The 15,538-nt window shown below is 38.6% G+C and overlaps 1 protein-coding gene across 1 annotated transcript in view; it reads left to right on the top strand.

Annotated features, from left to right (window-relative positions):
• Positions 1-216: 216 nt before the first annotated feature.
• MARCHF4 (membrane associated ring-CH-type finger 4) overlaps positions 217-15,538 on the top strand; it is a 526,799-nt gene continuing 511,477 nt past the window's right edge. Inside the window, exon 1 of the mRNA XM_053689801.1 lies at positions 217-645. Within this exon, the coding sequence (XP_053545776.1) occupies positions 250-645 (396 nt within the window). The 5' untranslated portion in view covers positions 217-249. The remainder of the gene's footprint in view (positions 646-15,538) is intronic.

The following is a 15,538-nucleotide window of genomic DNA, read 5'->3' as shown; positions in this document are numbered from 1 at the left end:
CTAAAATGAATCTGATACTACATTCTAAATGGTCCTGTTACGGATAGTGGTTAGTATCTCAGCTTCAGTTCTTTAAATTAATTCTAAAACAGTGATATTCCTGGAGCACAATTTACGAAACAAAGAGACAAGCGAAAGACCTGAGTCTTCTCCATTTGGATCCACTCCTTAAGTGGAGTGAAAAACACGCACATGTTCTTGAGAACCTTTCTGCTTTTATGGTGCTGCGGATTGCTGAGTTCTAGACAGATGTTGCGCCATCAGGGTCTACTGAAGTGCCGTTGCCGCATGTTCTTCAATGACTTGAAGGTCTTCCTGCTCCGGCGCCCTCCTCCTTCCCCTAGCTTGCCCATGAACAATTCCGAATGTGATATGGGCGCTGGGGATGGTATAACCATCAACAACAACACGTTTACAACACTGGGGCAAACCTGGAGGGTCCCAGCAGGTGGGGCAACCCCTGATGAAGAATGGGCTTGTCCTGTAACAGCCACAGGAGTTCAACACCAGCCCATGTCCATGATTAGTAGCACCTCTTCTGATGAGTTCTGCAAAGGGAAAAGTGATGATAGATATTCCCTGGGCAGCTTGGATAGTGGCATGAGGACCCCTCTGTGCAGGATCTGTTTCCAAGGACCTGAACAGGTGGGTTCATTTATTCCAATGCCTTATATGTTTTATTGGAAAACAAAACATGTACCTACTCACATTGACAGTTTTTGATCAAAGTGTTTTCTGTTTTTTGTTTTAAATATATAAACCATATATGCTAGTGTAAATGCAGCTAAACAAATTAAAAGGAAAGCACATAAGAAGGTGAAAGAATAAGGAACATTTCCATTGGTTTTACATTACCCAGGCCTCAGGTTTCCACATTACATTCTAGCAGTCCTGACCATTCTTATCTGTTGGGGATGGGATTATTTCCAACCATTATATTTACTTTTTACGGTTGTATTTCTGTAAAACAGAGTTTATATAAAATTAAAATTGTACTAAAGGTGGTTATCAAGATATATATAAGATGTTGGCAAGTGTCCCAAAGTAAGTTTTTAACTTGTTATATATAATCATTTTAAATTAATGCAACTATTAGTAAAGTATGATTTGTTCTGCCTACCTAAAATAATATACTTTACATTTTATTACATGCTCATAGTATTAGAGCAACATTATATATTTTTCACCTATTATTATGATTATGTGTTTATATATGTATCAGTAATAATAATATCTTGAGTTTCTAACCATGTGATCTATCATTATAGGAAAAAAGTTATCACAAGTGTTAACAAAAGTGTTAAATGATGCAGTATCTTGCTCTGAAAAAGAAATGAGATTGGTAATGAATGTTTAATAAGACACTGTCATGAGAAAAACTAGCTGTGTTATGCATTTTCTTCAAAGAACATTTTTTTAATAGGCGAGTTATTGTCTGATACACAGTATATGAGCCTTTGATGTTGACCTGTTTGGTCACTTGAGAATCCTTTTCTGTTCATTTTTCTGTATGTTGTTTATTAAGCAAAGATGCTTTGGTTTATTTTGGATATAACAACTATTTGAAAACAGTGACATACATTAGAATTTTGAGCTGCTTCTTGATTTGCTGGTGGTATCCTGCTATCAAATTGACCACATGTATACTTTTATTTGTATACTATACAGTAAGTAAGCAATAAACATGTATGTGTTGGTGTGAAAGCTAATTTGGCCGTATCTGGGAGAATTGAAATAATACATTATTACTTTCAAAACTCAAGTACCATACAAAAAATATAATTTATATATTAAATATACTAGATTATATTGTAATTAGATTTTTCCAGTTAATAGATTTCCTGATAGTTGTCTTCAGCAATATGATTAAGTCATGTTTTAAGTTTTAAATCGTGATGAGCATACTAGATAAGCCTATTTTATGTTTGCATGTGAGTAAAATACTATTAAGCTACATATTTTTTTTAAAGTTCCCAAAGGCATGTGATTTAAAAAAAAGAAAAGCTTAGAGTATTACAGTATGAAGCAAACAATTGAAATTACCTTTTTTTTTCTTTTATACAATTGCAAGGCAGGATCATTTATAACATTAAAGAATAGCGCTCCTCTAGTACATATACATTTTTTGTTAAGGCATATTACTTCTTCACTCATAATATTACATTCTTTGTACAGAAAGCCTACAATGTTATTTCAGAAAATAATTGTACAGTTTTACTGAGTGATTGTAAACTTTGAATGTTTCTGTTAAAGCCAAACTGAAGCAATATGAAGTTTCCATGCAGAAAGTAAACCTTTCATAAACATCTATGTTGTGTCTGGGCTTTAAGAAATACATGTCTGACAAGTGAATTCATCAACCACTTTTAAACAGATGAAATAATGAATGCATAGTTTAAAAGCAATTTGCTGTTTAATCAAGAAAATATATTTAAAATTAAACTATTCCGTTTTGTTCGTATTTCCTATTATCAATCACATTTACTTCATTGTCTTTGTATATTTTAAGCATACGTAATTATGCTCAGGAGTGTGCAGTGTTTGCAACAATGTTTTTAACAAAGTCATACATATAATTCTTAAAGGGATAGTCAAGTCAAAATTAAAATTTAATTGTTCAGATAGGGCATGCAATTAAAAACAACTTTCCAATCTACTTTTATCATCAAATTTGCTTTGTTCTCTTGGTATCTTGGTACTAGCTAAACCCTGCTAGTCTCATATGGTAATTTAAAAGCCCTTGAAGGCCGGCTCTTATGTCAGGATAATTTTACAGTTTTTTACACCTAGAGGGCATTAGTTAATGTTTGCCATAAAGATAGCATTGTGCTCACGCCCATAGTTACCTAGGAGTCAGCACTGACTGGCTAAAATGCAAGTCTGTCAAAAGAACTGAGATAAGGGGGCAGTCTGAAGTGGCTTAGATACAAGGTAATCACAGAGGCAAAAAGTGTATTAATAAAGGTGTGTTGTTTATACATAACTGGGGAATGGTTAATAAAGGGATTATCTATCTTTAAAAAAAATAAAAATTCTGGAGTAGACTGTCCCTTTAAGAAACATGTACAGTCATGAGCACTCTATGGCAGCAGTGTTTTCCCACAAATGTTACATATATGGGTTGATCACAATTTTGCTCTTGTTTTTAGAAAACAACGATTTCTGAACATCAGACAGTATTGTCAGCATGCAATTTTAAAAAAACGGATATTTTCCAGATAAGCCCCGCCACTAATGCAAAACGTGCACGCTCGAAAAGTTAAGCCCCGCCACTGGTGCCTTCTTACTTCCTGTTCCCTCTTAACGCACAAATTTGCTCTGTCAGAAGCCAGGACTGTGGGTTTCCTGATGTTTTGCAACACGAAATATGAATGATTTTTTTTTTATCTTTTCGTGGTCTGCACAGACAAGTGCGTTGTATATGTTATTAATCCCAAAGTCATTGTGTGGTTTAGGAGACAGCAATTCATTCTGTAACATCTCTGGCAGTCGGATGGTTAATATTTCCACTGACAGTAAGGGGTTGATAACTTCCAGTCAGACGCTCAAATGTGCAAGTGTTCCTGACAAGTTTGCCCCGTATCTGCGAAGTTGCGAACAGGGTTTGTAATTTATGGCATAAGGAGTAAAGTTTGAATTTGAACACAAACGTTTTGCTTATTGCAAGTGACATATGAAATTGATATACAGATGTTCTCTTTCCAATGTGTTTACAAGTATTACATAATGTGTTATGATATATATGTTATATTCTAAGTTGAAGTAGAAAATATAATTTTTTTTTTTTTGGACAGCTGCAATATGCTGGATCTTTTCCGGACAGCTAATAAGTATAGAAACTATGTACGCTTTAAAAATAAACCAATCTAGGCATTTGCAAATTAAATTCTGTTTTAGGAACCACTCAGAATTTCAAGCAACCAGACATACAATTTTATAGGTTTCAATGAGTGATTTTACAAAGTAAGAAGTCTAAATGAACCCATTTTTTGGGTGGCGGGGCTTAACTTTTTGGCGGGGCTTATCTGGAAAAGATCCTAAAAAACTTTCCAATTTATTTCTATCATCTAATATGTTTTGTTCTCTTGATATCCTTTGTTGAAAAGCATACTGCTGATTGGTGGCTGCACATATATGCCTTGTGTTATTTGCTCACCTATATGCATTACTGTTTCTTCAACAAATTATACCAAGCGAATGAAGCAATTAAGATAATAGAAGTAAACTGGAAAGTTGTTTAAAATTGTATTCTCTATCTGAATCATACATTTTTTTTTTTGGCTTTCATGTCCCTTTAATAAATCCGAAGCTCAGAATTGTTACCTCCCAAAAACAACACAAAATAATTATCTGCATCATTATTCTCATGATGTCATTATACAGAATTCAAAAGATCACTATAAATAACAAAAAAACAAATGGTTATTGGGTGAGTTTAGCAATTAAATTACAGGTTAAAGGGCCTGTATCTTGATTGATCCCTTTTTATAGTGTTTAATGATACTAATAGGTAACGTGCACAATTAACCCGTTGTGCTCCTAAACCATGGCTATACATGTTTATGTCTTTTTAAGTAATTCATAAAAGGGCATGCTCGGTATAATGGCCATGTATGTGTTTGTTGGGTTAGTGATTTGGCTAATTTTTATTAGTGGAAAAGTGGTTATTATTACCTTTTTAACTTTAATTGATTGAGCAGGTAGCATTTATATCTGGTAATGTTACTTCCTAATGTCATGCAGTATGGCGGCGGGAGGAGGGGGGTAATGTGGATTGTTTAGTAGTAAGTGGAAAAGTGTTGTCTGGGGATTTATCAAGTCCTTTTAGCTGAGGAATTTGATAAGTGAAAAATGGCTCAGTAAATATGTCATTAAATATTGAGAATTTGGCTTATAATCAGATAAACAAGACTGTCATATTTTAAATATAGTGCCATATTTCCACGTATTCATAATGTTAAAAGATTTGCTGATAAACAATGTAAATGGTTTAATGTGATTGTGTTGACCTCAAAACTGTTTCACCTCCAGCTGTTAACATGCAGATAATTAACCAATGATAAATTAACAACCTCAGAGTTTGTAAGTGTTTTTATAATTGTATGCTCTATATGATTTAAGTTTAATTTTCTTTTGATATTTTATGCAAAGCAAAACTGCTACTGATTGTTTTGTGTTTTTATTCTAAGCCCCCTATTCCAATACAGTACATTAAAAAACGTTTGTACTATGTGTACTATAGTGATTTGTTGCTTACTGTTCTGTGTCATTCTATTCAGTTTTCGCAAATAATTTTGGTAGATTTTTGAACATCCATCAATATTGTCAGCATGGTTTTCAAGTAATCACAATTCACAATTGCTTTTGCCATTGAAATATCTTATCTGCAAAAAACGTTGTTGCGTTTAACCTATAAAAATCTTAATATACATACAATAAAAGCTCCAGTTGAGCTTAAATTAATCCGATTGAAAAAGGTCCCATTTAAAACAAGCAGTCATATCCCTGAATTCTATTTCTAGCCAGCAATGTATCTAAACCATTTTTAAATGTATCTAAGGTATTGGCATTTACTACCTCCTTAGGTAATGAGTTCCACAATTTGATTGCTCTTACAGTGTTACTAAAACATACCTAAGTAGGCTCAGAAGCGGAGATGCACTACTGGGAACTATCTGTTGATTGGTGGCTGCACATATATATATGCCTCTTGTCATTGACTTATGCAATGTGTTCAGCTAGCACCTTGTAGTGCATTGTTGCACCTTCAACAAAGAATACCAAGAGAATAAAGCAGATTGATAACAGAAGTAAACTCGAAAGTTTTTTTTTTTAATTGTATGCTATAGCTGAATTAAGAAAGAAAAATGTGGGGGTTTATGTACCTTTAATATTTTACATGTCTACAATTAACCTGTTGTGTTCCAAAACCATATATGTACCTGTTTAGGGCTATTTTCAGGCATTTGATCAGGGAAATTATGGGTATAGTAGGCATGGTTGATGGGTTATCATTGCTGATAATAGTGTACAAGTGCTTATTATAGATGATTAAAGTTAAATAATCAAGCAGCAAGAATTTATTTTTTTCCCTTATTTAGGCATAGAACACTAAAGGTTTTAAAACCTGTCCTCAGGCTCCCTAACAGGCTAGATTTTGAAGATATCTGAACTAAAGCACAAGTTAAATAATCAGCTGATTAGTAAACTTGGTTAGTTTACCTGCTCTCATCCAAGGTAATCTGGAAAATCTGACCTCTTAGGGATGCCTGAGGACAGGAGGTTTTAAAACCAGTGGCCTAGATTCAAGAAGGACTGGACAATTAAACTATCACAAAACATAGAGGCCACAAATTCTAACTTTGAGAAAAGTAGGATTCAAAGAGAGCTCACACTGCCCCTTGTCAAATATCAAAGTTGCGAGATTTGCCCCATTGAAACAATAGAGCCAATTAACTATTGCCACCATATACTCGTCACTGCATGGAACATACATACTGTGCAGGATACTAGCATCACAAAAAAAAAACATTGTGCTCTAATGTGGATTTTTTTTAAGGAAAATATTATGAATGTGACAAGCGTACAGGCTTTGTAATAGTGACACAAAATTAGGACACAGGATCCTTAAGATGCAAAATTTGTTTGTTTTTTAAAAAATCCAACATTCTGTTCTGATTTTTTTTTCTTCATTCCATACCCTGTCTCTAGGATGCTTCCAAACACCCCAATGTACCCAAGATTCCTTCTTCACATTGATGAAAATGTTGAGACAAATGGTATTTTTTTTTTTTATAAAATAAGATTGCAATAACATAACAAAACAGACATGTGAATGTTTATTAAATACACACATTTAAATAACTCATTTTGGAAACACATTTTCTAGATGTTGTGGTAGGGATTTTTGTTTTCACACATTCCTAGCGGCTCTTGTTTGCTATGCAAGATATCATGCTATGGGTTAATTGCATGGGACCAACTGGCGATAGGCTATAAAAAGGTAGTTGAAGTGAACCTCAATGAATCTGCACTATTAGTCAGCTAATTTAAAGGGACTGTCAAGACCAAAATTGTTATCGTTTAAAAAGATAGACGCCTTTACTACCCATTCCCCAGCTTTGCACAACCAACATTGTTATATTAATATACTTTATAACATTTAAACCTCTACATTTCTGCCTGTTTCTAAGCCTCTACAGACAGCCTCTTATCACATGCTTTTTGATTTGCTTTTCACAACAGGAGACTGCTAATTCATGTGTGCCATATAGATAACATTGTGCTCACGCCTGTGAAGTTGTGCACAACACTAATTGGATAAAATGCAAGTCAATAGATAATAAATAAATAGTTATGTGATCAGGGGGCTGTCAGAAGAGGCTTAGATACACGGTAATCACAGAGGTAATAAGTATATTAATATAACCGTGTTGGTCATGCAAAACTGGGGAATGGGTAATAAAGGGATTATCTATCTTTTTAAACAATAAACATTTTGGAGTTGACTATATAGACCATGCGCAAAACCAGCGTTTCATTCAAAAATGGCGTATATGATATTAAGGTATTGAATTGGATAAATGCAAATGGCCCTGAAAATATATTGATAAGTGTCAAGAAATTGGATTATTAGTAACTAAAAGAGAATGTAGTATCTCCACGGGGATGGTAAAGAGTATGTGGTGTTAGTTGTAGTTTTATTTCTTCTATCAAGATTTTGTTATTTTAAAATAGTGCCGGTTTGTACTATTTACTCTAAAACAGAAAGTGATGAAGAGTTCTGTTAAAAGAGGAGTATGATTTTAGCACCAGTAACTAAAATCCATTGCTGTTCCCAGGCAGGACTGTTGAAACCAGAGAACTTCAGTTGGGGGGAACAGTTTGCAGACTTTTCTGCTCCAGGTATGACTAGTCTGACAGTCTTCTAGCATTACTATGTCTTGTTAGAAAACAGTTTTCCCTTATGGGATCGGTAAGCCATTTTCTTAGACTCATAACAGAATGAAGGCTTATAAATGGGCTCTATGCTGGTTGACACTATTGTGGTCTAAATCAATTGATTTATAACATATTTATATGACTTTTGGAGTGTTTTGTGACTTTGAAACACTTTTGGGAACGTTTTTATTACGCCTGGCAGTTGTTTAGACGCCTAATCTAGTCAGGAAGGCCCCTTCACTCTGGTATGCAGAGGGAGGAGGCCTCATTTTCGCGCCTCAGTTGCGCAGTTACTTCTTGAGGCAGTGCATGCAGCTTCATGTGAGAGGGTCCTGTGAACTCAAGAAGGCTTATTTCTGTGGTGAATAACCCCCAAGGAAGGTAAAAGCCGCAGCAAAGTCTGTGGCAGGGACTGTAGTGTGTCTAAACCGGTAAATTGAACTCATTTAAGGGGTTAGAGACTTGAAATTTGGTGTGCAATACTTTCAAAGCAAATTTTGTAAAGATCGGATATTTCCTTCATAGTTTTTCAAACATTCAGAAATAAAGTGTGCTCTTTTTATTATTTAAAGAGACAGTAACGGTTTTGTTTAAAAACGTTTTTTTATTGCATTAATAGCCTGCCAAAATCTGTCTAACATGTCTATACCTTCAGATAGCATATGTTCTGTGTGTATGGAGGCCAAGGTGGTTCCCCCTTTAAATGTATGTTCAAATTGTGCCATGGCGTCCAAACAAAGTAAGGACAGTACTGTCACATTTAATAAGGTTGCCCAAGATGATTCTTCAAATGAAGGTAGTGGGGATAGTTCATCATCCTCTCCTTCTGTGTCAACACCAGTTTTGCCCGCGCAGGCAATACCTAGTACATCTAGCGCGCCAATGCTTGTTACTATGCAGCAATTAACTGCAGTAATGGATAATTCTATAGCAAATCTTTTATCCAAACTGCCAGCATTTCCCAGAAAGCGTGATTGCTCAGTTTTAAATACAGAGGATGAGCAAGTGGGCGCTGACGATAATTTATCTGTTATACCCTCACACCAGTCTGAATTGGCAGTGAGGGAGGGTCTGTCTGAGGGAGAAATTTCTGATTCAGGAAAGGTTTCTCAGCAGGCAGAACCTGATATCGTGGCATTTAAATTTAAGTTAGAACATCTCCACGCCCTGCTTAAGGAGGTGCTAACTACTTTTGATGATTGTGACTCTTTGGTGATTCCAGAGAAATTGTGCAAAATGGACAAATTCTTAGAGGTCCCTGTGCACGCTGATGCCTTTCCGATACCCAAGAGGGTGGCTGACATAGTGACTAAGGAGTGGGAGAAGCCAGGTATACCTTTTGTTCCACCTCCTATATTTAAGAAAATGTTCCCCATTGTCGACCCCAGAAGGGACGCATGGCAAATGGTCCCTAAGGTTGAGGGGGCAGTTTCAACGTTGGCCAAGCGCACAACTATTCCTATTGAGGACAGTTGCGCTTTCAAAGATCCTATGGATAAAAAATTGGAAGGATTGCTTAAAAAGATATTTGTTCAGCAAGGTTTCCTTCTCCAACCAATTTCGTGCATTATTCCTGTCACCACGGCGGCGTCTTTTTGGTTCGAGGAACTAGAAAATTCGCTCCATAAGGAGACTCCATATGATGAAGTCATGGACAGAATTCACACACTAAAGTTGGCTAATTCCTTTATTTTGGATGCCGCTTTTCAATTGGCTAAATTAGCGGCAAAAAATTCAGGTTTTGCAATAGTGGCGCGCAGAGCGCTTTGGCTAAAATCTTGGTCGGCGGATGTGTCGTCCAAGACAAAATTGCTTAATATTCCTTTCAAAGGTAAGACCCTTTTCGGGCCAGAATTGAAGGAGATTATTTCAGACATCACTGGGGGAAAGGGCCATGCCCTCCCACAGGATAGGCCTTTCAAGGCTAAGAACAAATCTAATTTTCGTTCCTTTCGCAATTTCAGGAACGGACCGTCTCCTAACTCTGCAGCCTCTAGACAAGAGGGTAACACTTCCCAGCCTAAACCAGCATGGAAACCAATGCAAGGCTGGAACAAGGGTAAACAGGCCAAGAAGCCTGCGGCTGCTACCAAGACAGCATGAAGGGGTAGCCCCCGATCCGGGACCGGATCTAGTAGGGGGCAGACTTTCTCTCTTTGCTCAGGCTTGGGCAAGAGATGTTCCGGATCCCTGGGCACTAGAAATAGTCTCTCAGGGGTATCTTCTAGAATTCAAGGAACTTCCTCCAAGGGGAAGGTTCCACATGTCTCGCTTATCTTCAGACCAGATAAAGAAACAGGCATTCTTACATTGCGTAGAAGACCTATTAAAGATGTTGCATAGTACAGTAATATATGTCTATACAGATATACAAATACAGCAGTATACAATGCATACAATATAGTAAGGTCTGCACCCGTCTCCGGTGAATTATAGAATGCTCTAGCTTCGGTACCCTCTAGTACCACATTGTTGGGATTTTTCTTTTATTTCAACTTAATCTAACCTATAATCTAACATAGCTTATGGAAAAGGCTAATGTCCGTATCTCCAGTGTCCATAGTAGGATATGTGTTTCATTCCTCATAGTACCTTTTCCAATTGCTCCTAGACTTTAATAACTATTCACATTTAACACACTAACACTTTAACAATTAACCATTAACATTGATAGCTGACCACAAACCTGATGCGGGCAAGGGAGGGCAGGGGAGGGCCAGGAACCTGGAGCGGGGGGGGAGAGAGTGAGGGAGAGAGAGAGAAAATAAATAAAAAAAAATAAAATAAATATTTCCGATTCAAAACAGCATTACCTCTAGAGAATCTTCGCCCACCGTGTTTTGCCTCCCCTCTCTTAGATTTATTTTTAACATTGCCTCCAAATGAGCAAAGGGTTTCAAAACCTGATTCTGTATGGATGGGTCTAATGTGTCTATGTGTATTTTCCATTTCTGGAGAAAGGGGCACAGTCTACGTGTTGTGTCCAGCCTAACGTCACACTGCTCCACGAAAAGTTGTTTGAGTAGTAAGTGTTTTAGTTGTGCTATTGTCGGTGCTTGTCTGTTGATTCATCTTTTGAGGATACATTGTCTGGCCAGTAGTATGCATAGTAAAAGGAACCTGTGTAACTTTTTATGGGTATCATCCCATCTTAACAGAAATATTTCCGCCTCAGCAAGTGTTATCTCTATCTGATATGAACTCTTTAGCCAATATTGGCACTGGCTCCAGAATCTCTTAATCTTTGGGCAGGCATAAAAATAGTGGTGAAATGATGGCGCTGCTATTCCGCACTTAATGCATCGGTTAGGGATCTGCCGATCCCACTTTGAGAGTCTGTGTGGTGTGATATAGTCCATGTGTAGGATTCTAATCTGAGTTTCCCTTTGTGATATCGCTAGTGTGGCCTGCCTGGTGTGTTCTAAGCTTTCTTTCATGTCTTGTATTGTCAAGTCCAGTAAGCAGTTATCTCTTTGCTTTGACATCATATTTGCCAAGATCAGGGATTCTTTCTGCTGTAAGAGGTGTATATATATATGAGAGAGCGAAAATGATCCCACTCGGAATAGTGTCTGTGTAATCGCAAAAGGCGATGCTCCCCAGAACTCAGTATTGGAGGTTTGCAATGAGCCCACATAGTGCCGAAGCTGCAAATAAGCATAGAAGTGCCTATTCGAGAGTTGAAACTTGGTTTTTAGTTCCTGAAATGATCGCACTGTATGTTGTAGTGGGTCCAATACATCTCCAATTACCTTTAGACCGGCCTTTTTCCAGTCTCGGAAGGGTTCCTGATCCAACCCAGCCGGAAAGTCTGGGTTTCCCACTATGGGGATGAATTTGGCGGGGGGGGGGGGGAGTCAATCTTCAAATATTTATGTATCTTGTGCCAGGCCCTTAATGGGTCTTTGTATGTTATGTTAGCAAGAATTTCATCTGGAAGTGTCTGTCCACTTCCATATGGAAGGTACGCCAACGAAGTTGGCGCAACTACTGCCTCCTCAAGCTTGTCGTCTCCGAAATGGCCTGTGCCCAACTGCCAGTCCATTACTAATCTAGCCAGGGCTGCCCAGTTATATAGTTTTAGGTTCGGGAGACCCAGCCCCCCTGCCGAGTATGGGAGCTGGAGTTTTTCCAACGCTATTCTCGGTTTGCCCTTTTTCCATATAAATTGAGATATTGCCCTGGTAAGTACGCGTAAATCCGTTTGAGTTAATAGGAATGGCAACATAAGCATTGGGTAAAGTATTTTAGGCAATATTGTCATTTTGACTAAATTGACTCGGCCCGACAGTCTCAATGGGAGGTTGAGCCAGTTTGACAGCTGGGAGGATAATTGAATGCATTTATCAGTGATATTCAATCTGTATATTTTCGAGGGGTCTCTATGTAGGTGTATGCCTAAATATGTTAGGCCTTCCGTCGCCTCCACAAACGGGAAGCTATGCTTTGAGAGTGGGTGTCTACAAAGCCACTATATCTCAGATTTCGAGGTATTTATCTTATACCCGGAGAAGCCTCCAAATTCCTTTATCATTTGGAGTATGGTGGGAACGTAGGTTTGGGGGGATTCCACGAACAACAACATGTCATCCGCGTATAATGCTAAATGAAGAGGGATGTCTTTAATTACGATACCTGGGAAAACCTGTCTGAGCCTTATGGCTAGCGGTTCCAACGCCAAATTAAATAACAGTGGGGACAGGGGACACCCTTGTCTGGTGCCCCGCTGTAATTGGAAGTTGCCGGAGAAGAGACCATTAGCAAGGATCCTAGCTACCGGCGAGTCATATATTTTACCAAGCGCATTTAAAAAAGGGCCTTCAAACCCAAATCTGTGTAGTGTGTCCATCAGATGGGGCCACTCCACTCTGTCGAAGGCCTTCTCTGCGTCCAAGGACAGCAGGAAGGCCTCCGGGCGAGCCCCCTCAGTATCGCATCTCCCCGATGTCCAGTAATGGTCTATAACCTGCAGCACTCTGCGGAGATTCACCACCGATGTGCGTTTAAATATGAAGCCCGTCTGGTCCGGGTGGATCAGATCTGGCAATATGGTCTTAAGCCTGTTTGCCATGATTTTCGTGAACACTTTATAGTCCACATTCAAGAGCGAGATGGGCCTATAAGATTCTGGCAATGAATGATCTTTGTCGGGTTTAGGTATGAGCGTGATGTGGGCCGCCGTGAATTCCCTAGAGGGGCACGCGTCTGTTAGAAGGAACGAGTTAAATAACTTAGTAAGTGTAGTGGTCACCTGCGGTTGTAAAACTTTGTAAAACTCGGGGGGCAGCCCATCCGGGCCTGGTGCTTTGCCCACAGGCAGGTCCCTTAGACAATTCGTCCTGCGTAATCGGGGCATTCATTTTATCTAGTTGGTCTGAGGTAATCTGTGGTAGTCTTATCGAGGCCCAAAACTGAGCCAATTTGTCGCCCGATGTCGGGGATTGTTTAGTATATAGCTGTGAGTAGTATTGTTCAAAGCATCGCACTATGTCTTCAGACTTAGTGTAAGGTGTATCTTTCCAGCGCAGAGCCGCAATTTTAACTTTCGCCGTCTGTACCTTAGTCAGCGTAGCCAACAATTTGCCCGCCCTTCCCCCAAACCTGTAGAATTTAACTGCGGTTTTCAATAATCCTGATGCGGCTTGTTGTTTTATGAATGATTCTAACTCAGCTTTTGCAGCTATGTATTTATCGTACTGTGTTTTCGAGTTAGACTGGAGGTATGAGTGATAAGTCTGTCCTAGCTGCTTTTGTAATGTTCTGTGTCTGTGTTGGGTTTTATATTTTACTTTTGCAGCATATGAGATGATATTCCCTGCCAATACTGTCTTGGCTGCCTCCCAGAATAGCTTTATATTATCTATGTGAGTAGCGTTATCTGTCACATAGTCTGTCCATGAATGTTGTAGGAACTTAATGAAAGTTTCAGATTTTGTTAGGTATGTGGGAAACCGGAGTGTATTTCTGTTCATGTAGTGCTCTGTGGATCCCAATGTCAGTTCTACTGGCGCATGGTCTGCGATTAATATCTCATGTATTTTGCAGTCTTGCACCTGTTCAATTAACTTGTTGTCAATTAAAAGTATATCTATCCGAGATAGGGTATGTTTGGCTTTCGAGAGACATGTATATTCCTTACCTTCTGGGTTGTATAATCTCCAAACATCACAGGTATTGATATCTGATTCAAACATTTTAAATATTTTCGATTCATATTTTGCTTTATAGTTTTTTTGGGGATCTCTAACTCTTAGTGGTTCCAACTATCCCCCCCACTATCAGCTTGGACCCTAGATGCGGTGCTAGATTTTTTATTAGTTCTTTCCAGAATCCTAAATCTCTGTGGTTGGGTTCATATAAGTTACAGAATACATAATCTATAGAGTCCACAGTCGCCTCCACTATCATGTATCTGTCGCTTGAATCTAAATAGGTATGTTTTATATTGACCTTCACTCTTTTCCCGAATGCTATAGCCAATCCTCTACTGGCCCTGGTGTGCGATAGAAAGACCACATGTCCTATCCATTCCCTTTGTAATTTTTGGTGCTCTATGTCTAGTAAATGTGTCTCTTGAAGCATTGCGACGTCGGTGCCTATTTTCCTGAGGTGGTTAAGGACTGCCTTGCGTTTAATTGGTGTGTTGAGGCCTCCCACGTTCCATGTTACTATTCTAAGTGGCATATGTGCAAATGTGTGGTATGCAGTGTGCAAGAAAAGTCAAAAAAAAAAAAAAAGGGGGGGGGGGTACGCGGGAGCAGGGGGAGGCAGGTAGAGGGCAGAGGGCAAAGGAAGAGTGGAGGGTTCAAACTCTTATCAAACAGTGTGAAAAGCAAGGTAATAGAACATCTCACAATACATATGTCGCTATACCACGTTTGACTGGGTGATGCGAAAACTCCTCCCTGTCTGACCCTTGTGATGGCTTTCAGTAATGGTCTGTCTTTTCTGTATACTATCCTGTCTGGAGCTTTGAAAGAGCTGGGAGATCTATTTAAGCCCTGGAGTCTTAGCTGTAAAAACATGCTCTCTCTTCCCTCTAACTGGGCTACTAAGAGGTGTAGATGTGTTGTCCTCCCGCGTGCTGTGTGCTTTGCTTTTCTTAGTATCTCCCTCCCTTTCAATATCTGTTTCACAACTGTTTCCCTGCCAAAATGGGTAGGTGAAAGTTTGTTTCCGCTGGTTGTACAGAGGGCCTGTGTTTGTTTAAAGACTGTGTAGCCAAGGGTACTAGTGATGTGGAAATGCCTAGAATTTCCCCTCCTATGCCGCTCAAGGATGTCTACATTCCCCAGCCAGCATCCCCCCCGCCCCTCCCAGTCCCGCTGCGTGTCCCTCCTAACCAGCTTTAGAATTGTGTTTTCCAGTGGGTTCCCCCCGCCTGTGTAAGAAAGGCCTCCGTGTATGTGGTATTCTTTTGTCAAACAGTCAGAATTATACAAAGAACATAAAATGATATATCTAAACATTAATAGTAACATATTAACCCAACTTACAGTATTCAATTTACTCTTCACAACAGCAGTTAAATATAGCTGCCATATTCTTAGAGAACAATTGAAAACATTGTAACCAATTATTATTAAAAATACGATCA

The sequence above is a fragment of the Bombina bombina genome, chromosome 1, assembly GCF_027579735.1.
Source record: "Bombina bombina isolate aBomBom1 chromosome 1, aBomBom1.pri, whole genome shotgun sequence".
Taxonomy (NCBI): domain Eukaryota; kingdom Metazoa; phylum Chordata; class Amphibia; order Anura; family Bombinatoridae; genus Bombina; species Bombina bombina.
The sequence above is the reverse complement of the archived record's forward strand: the minus strand, read 5'-3'. Positions and strand labels throughout refer to the sequence as shown.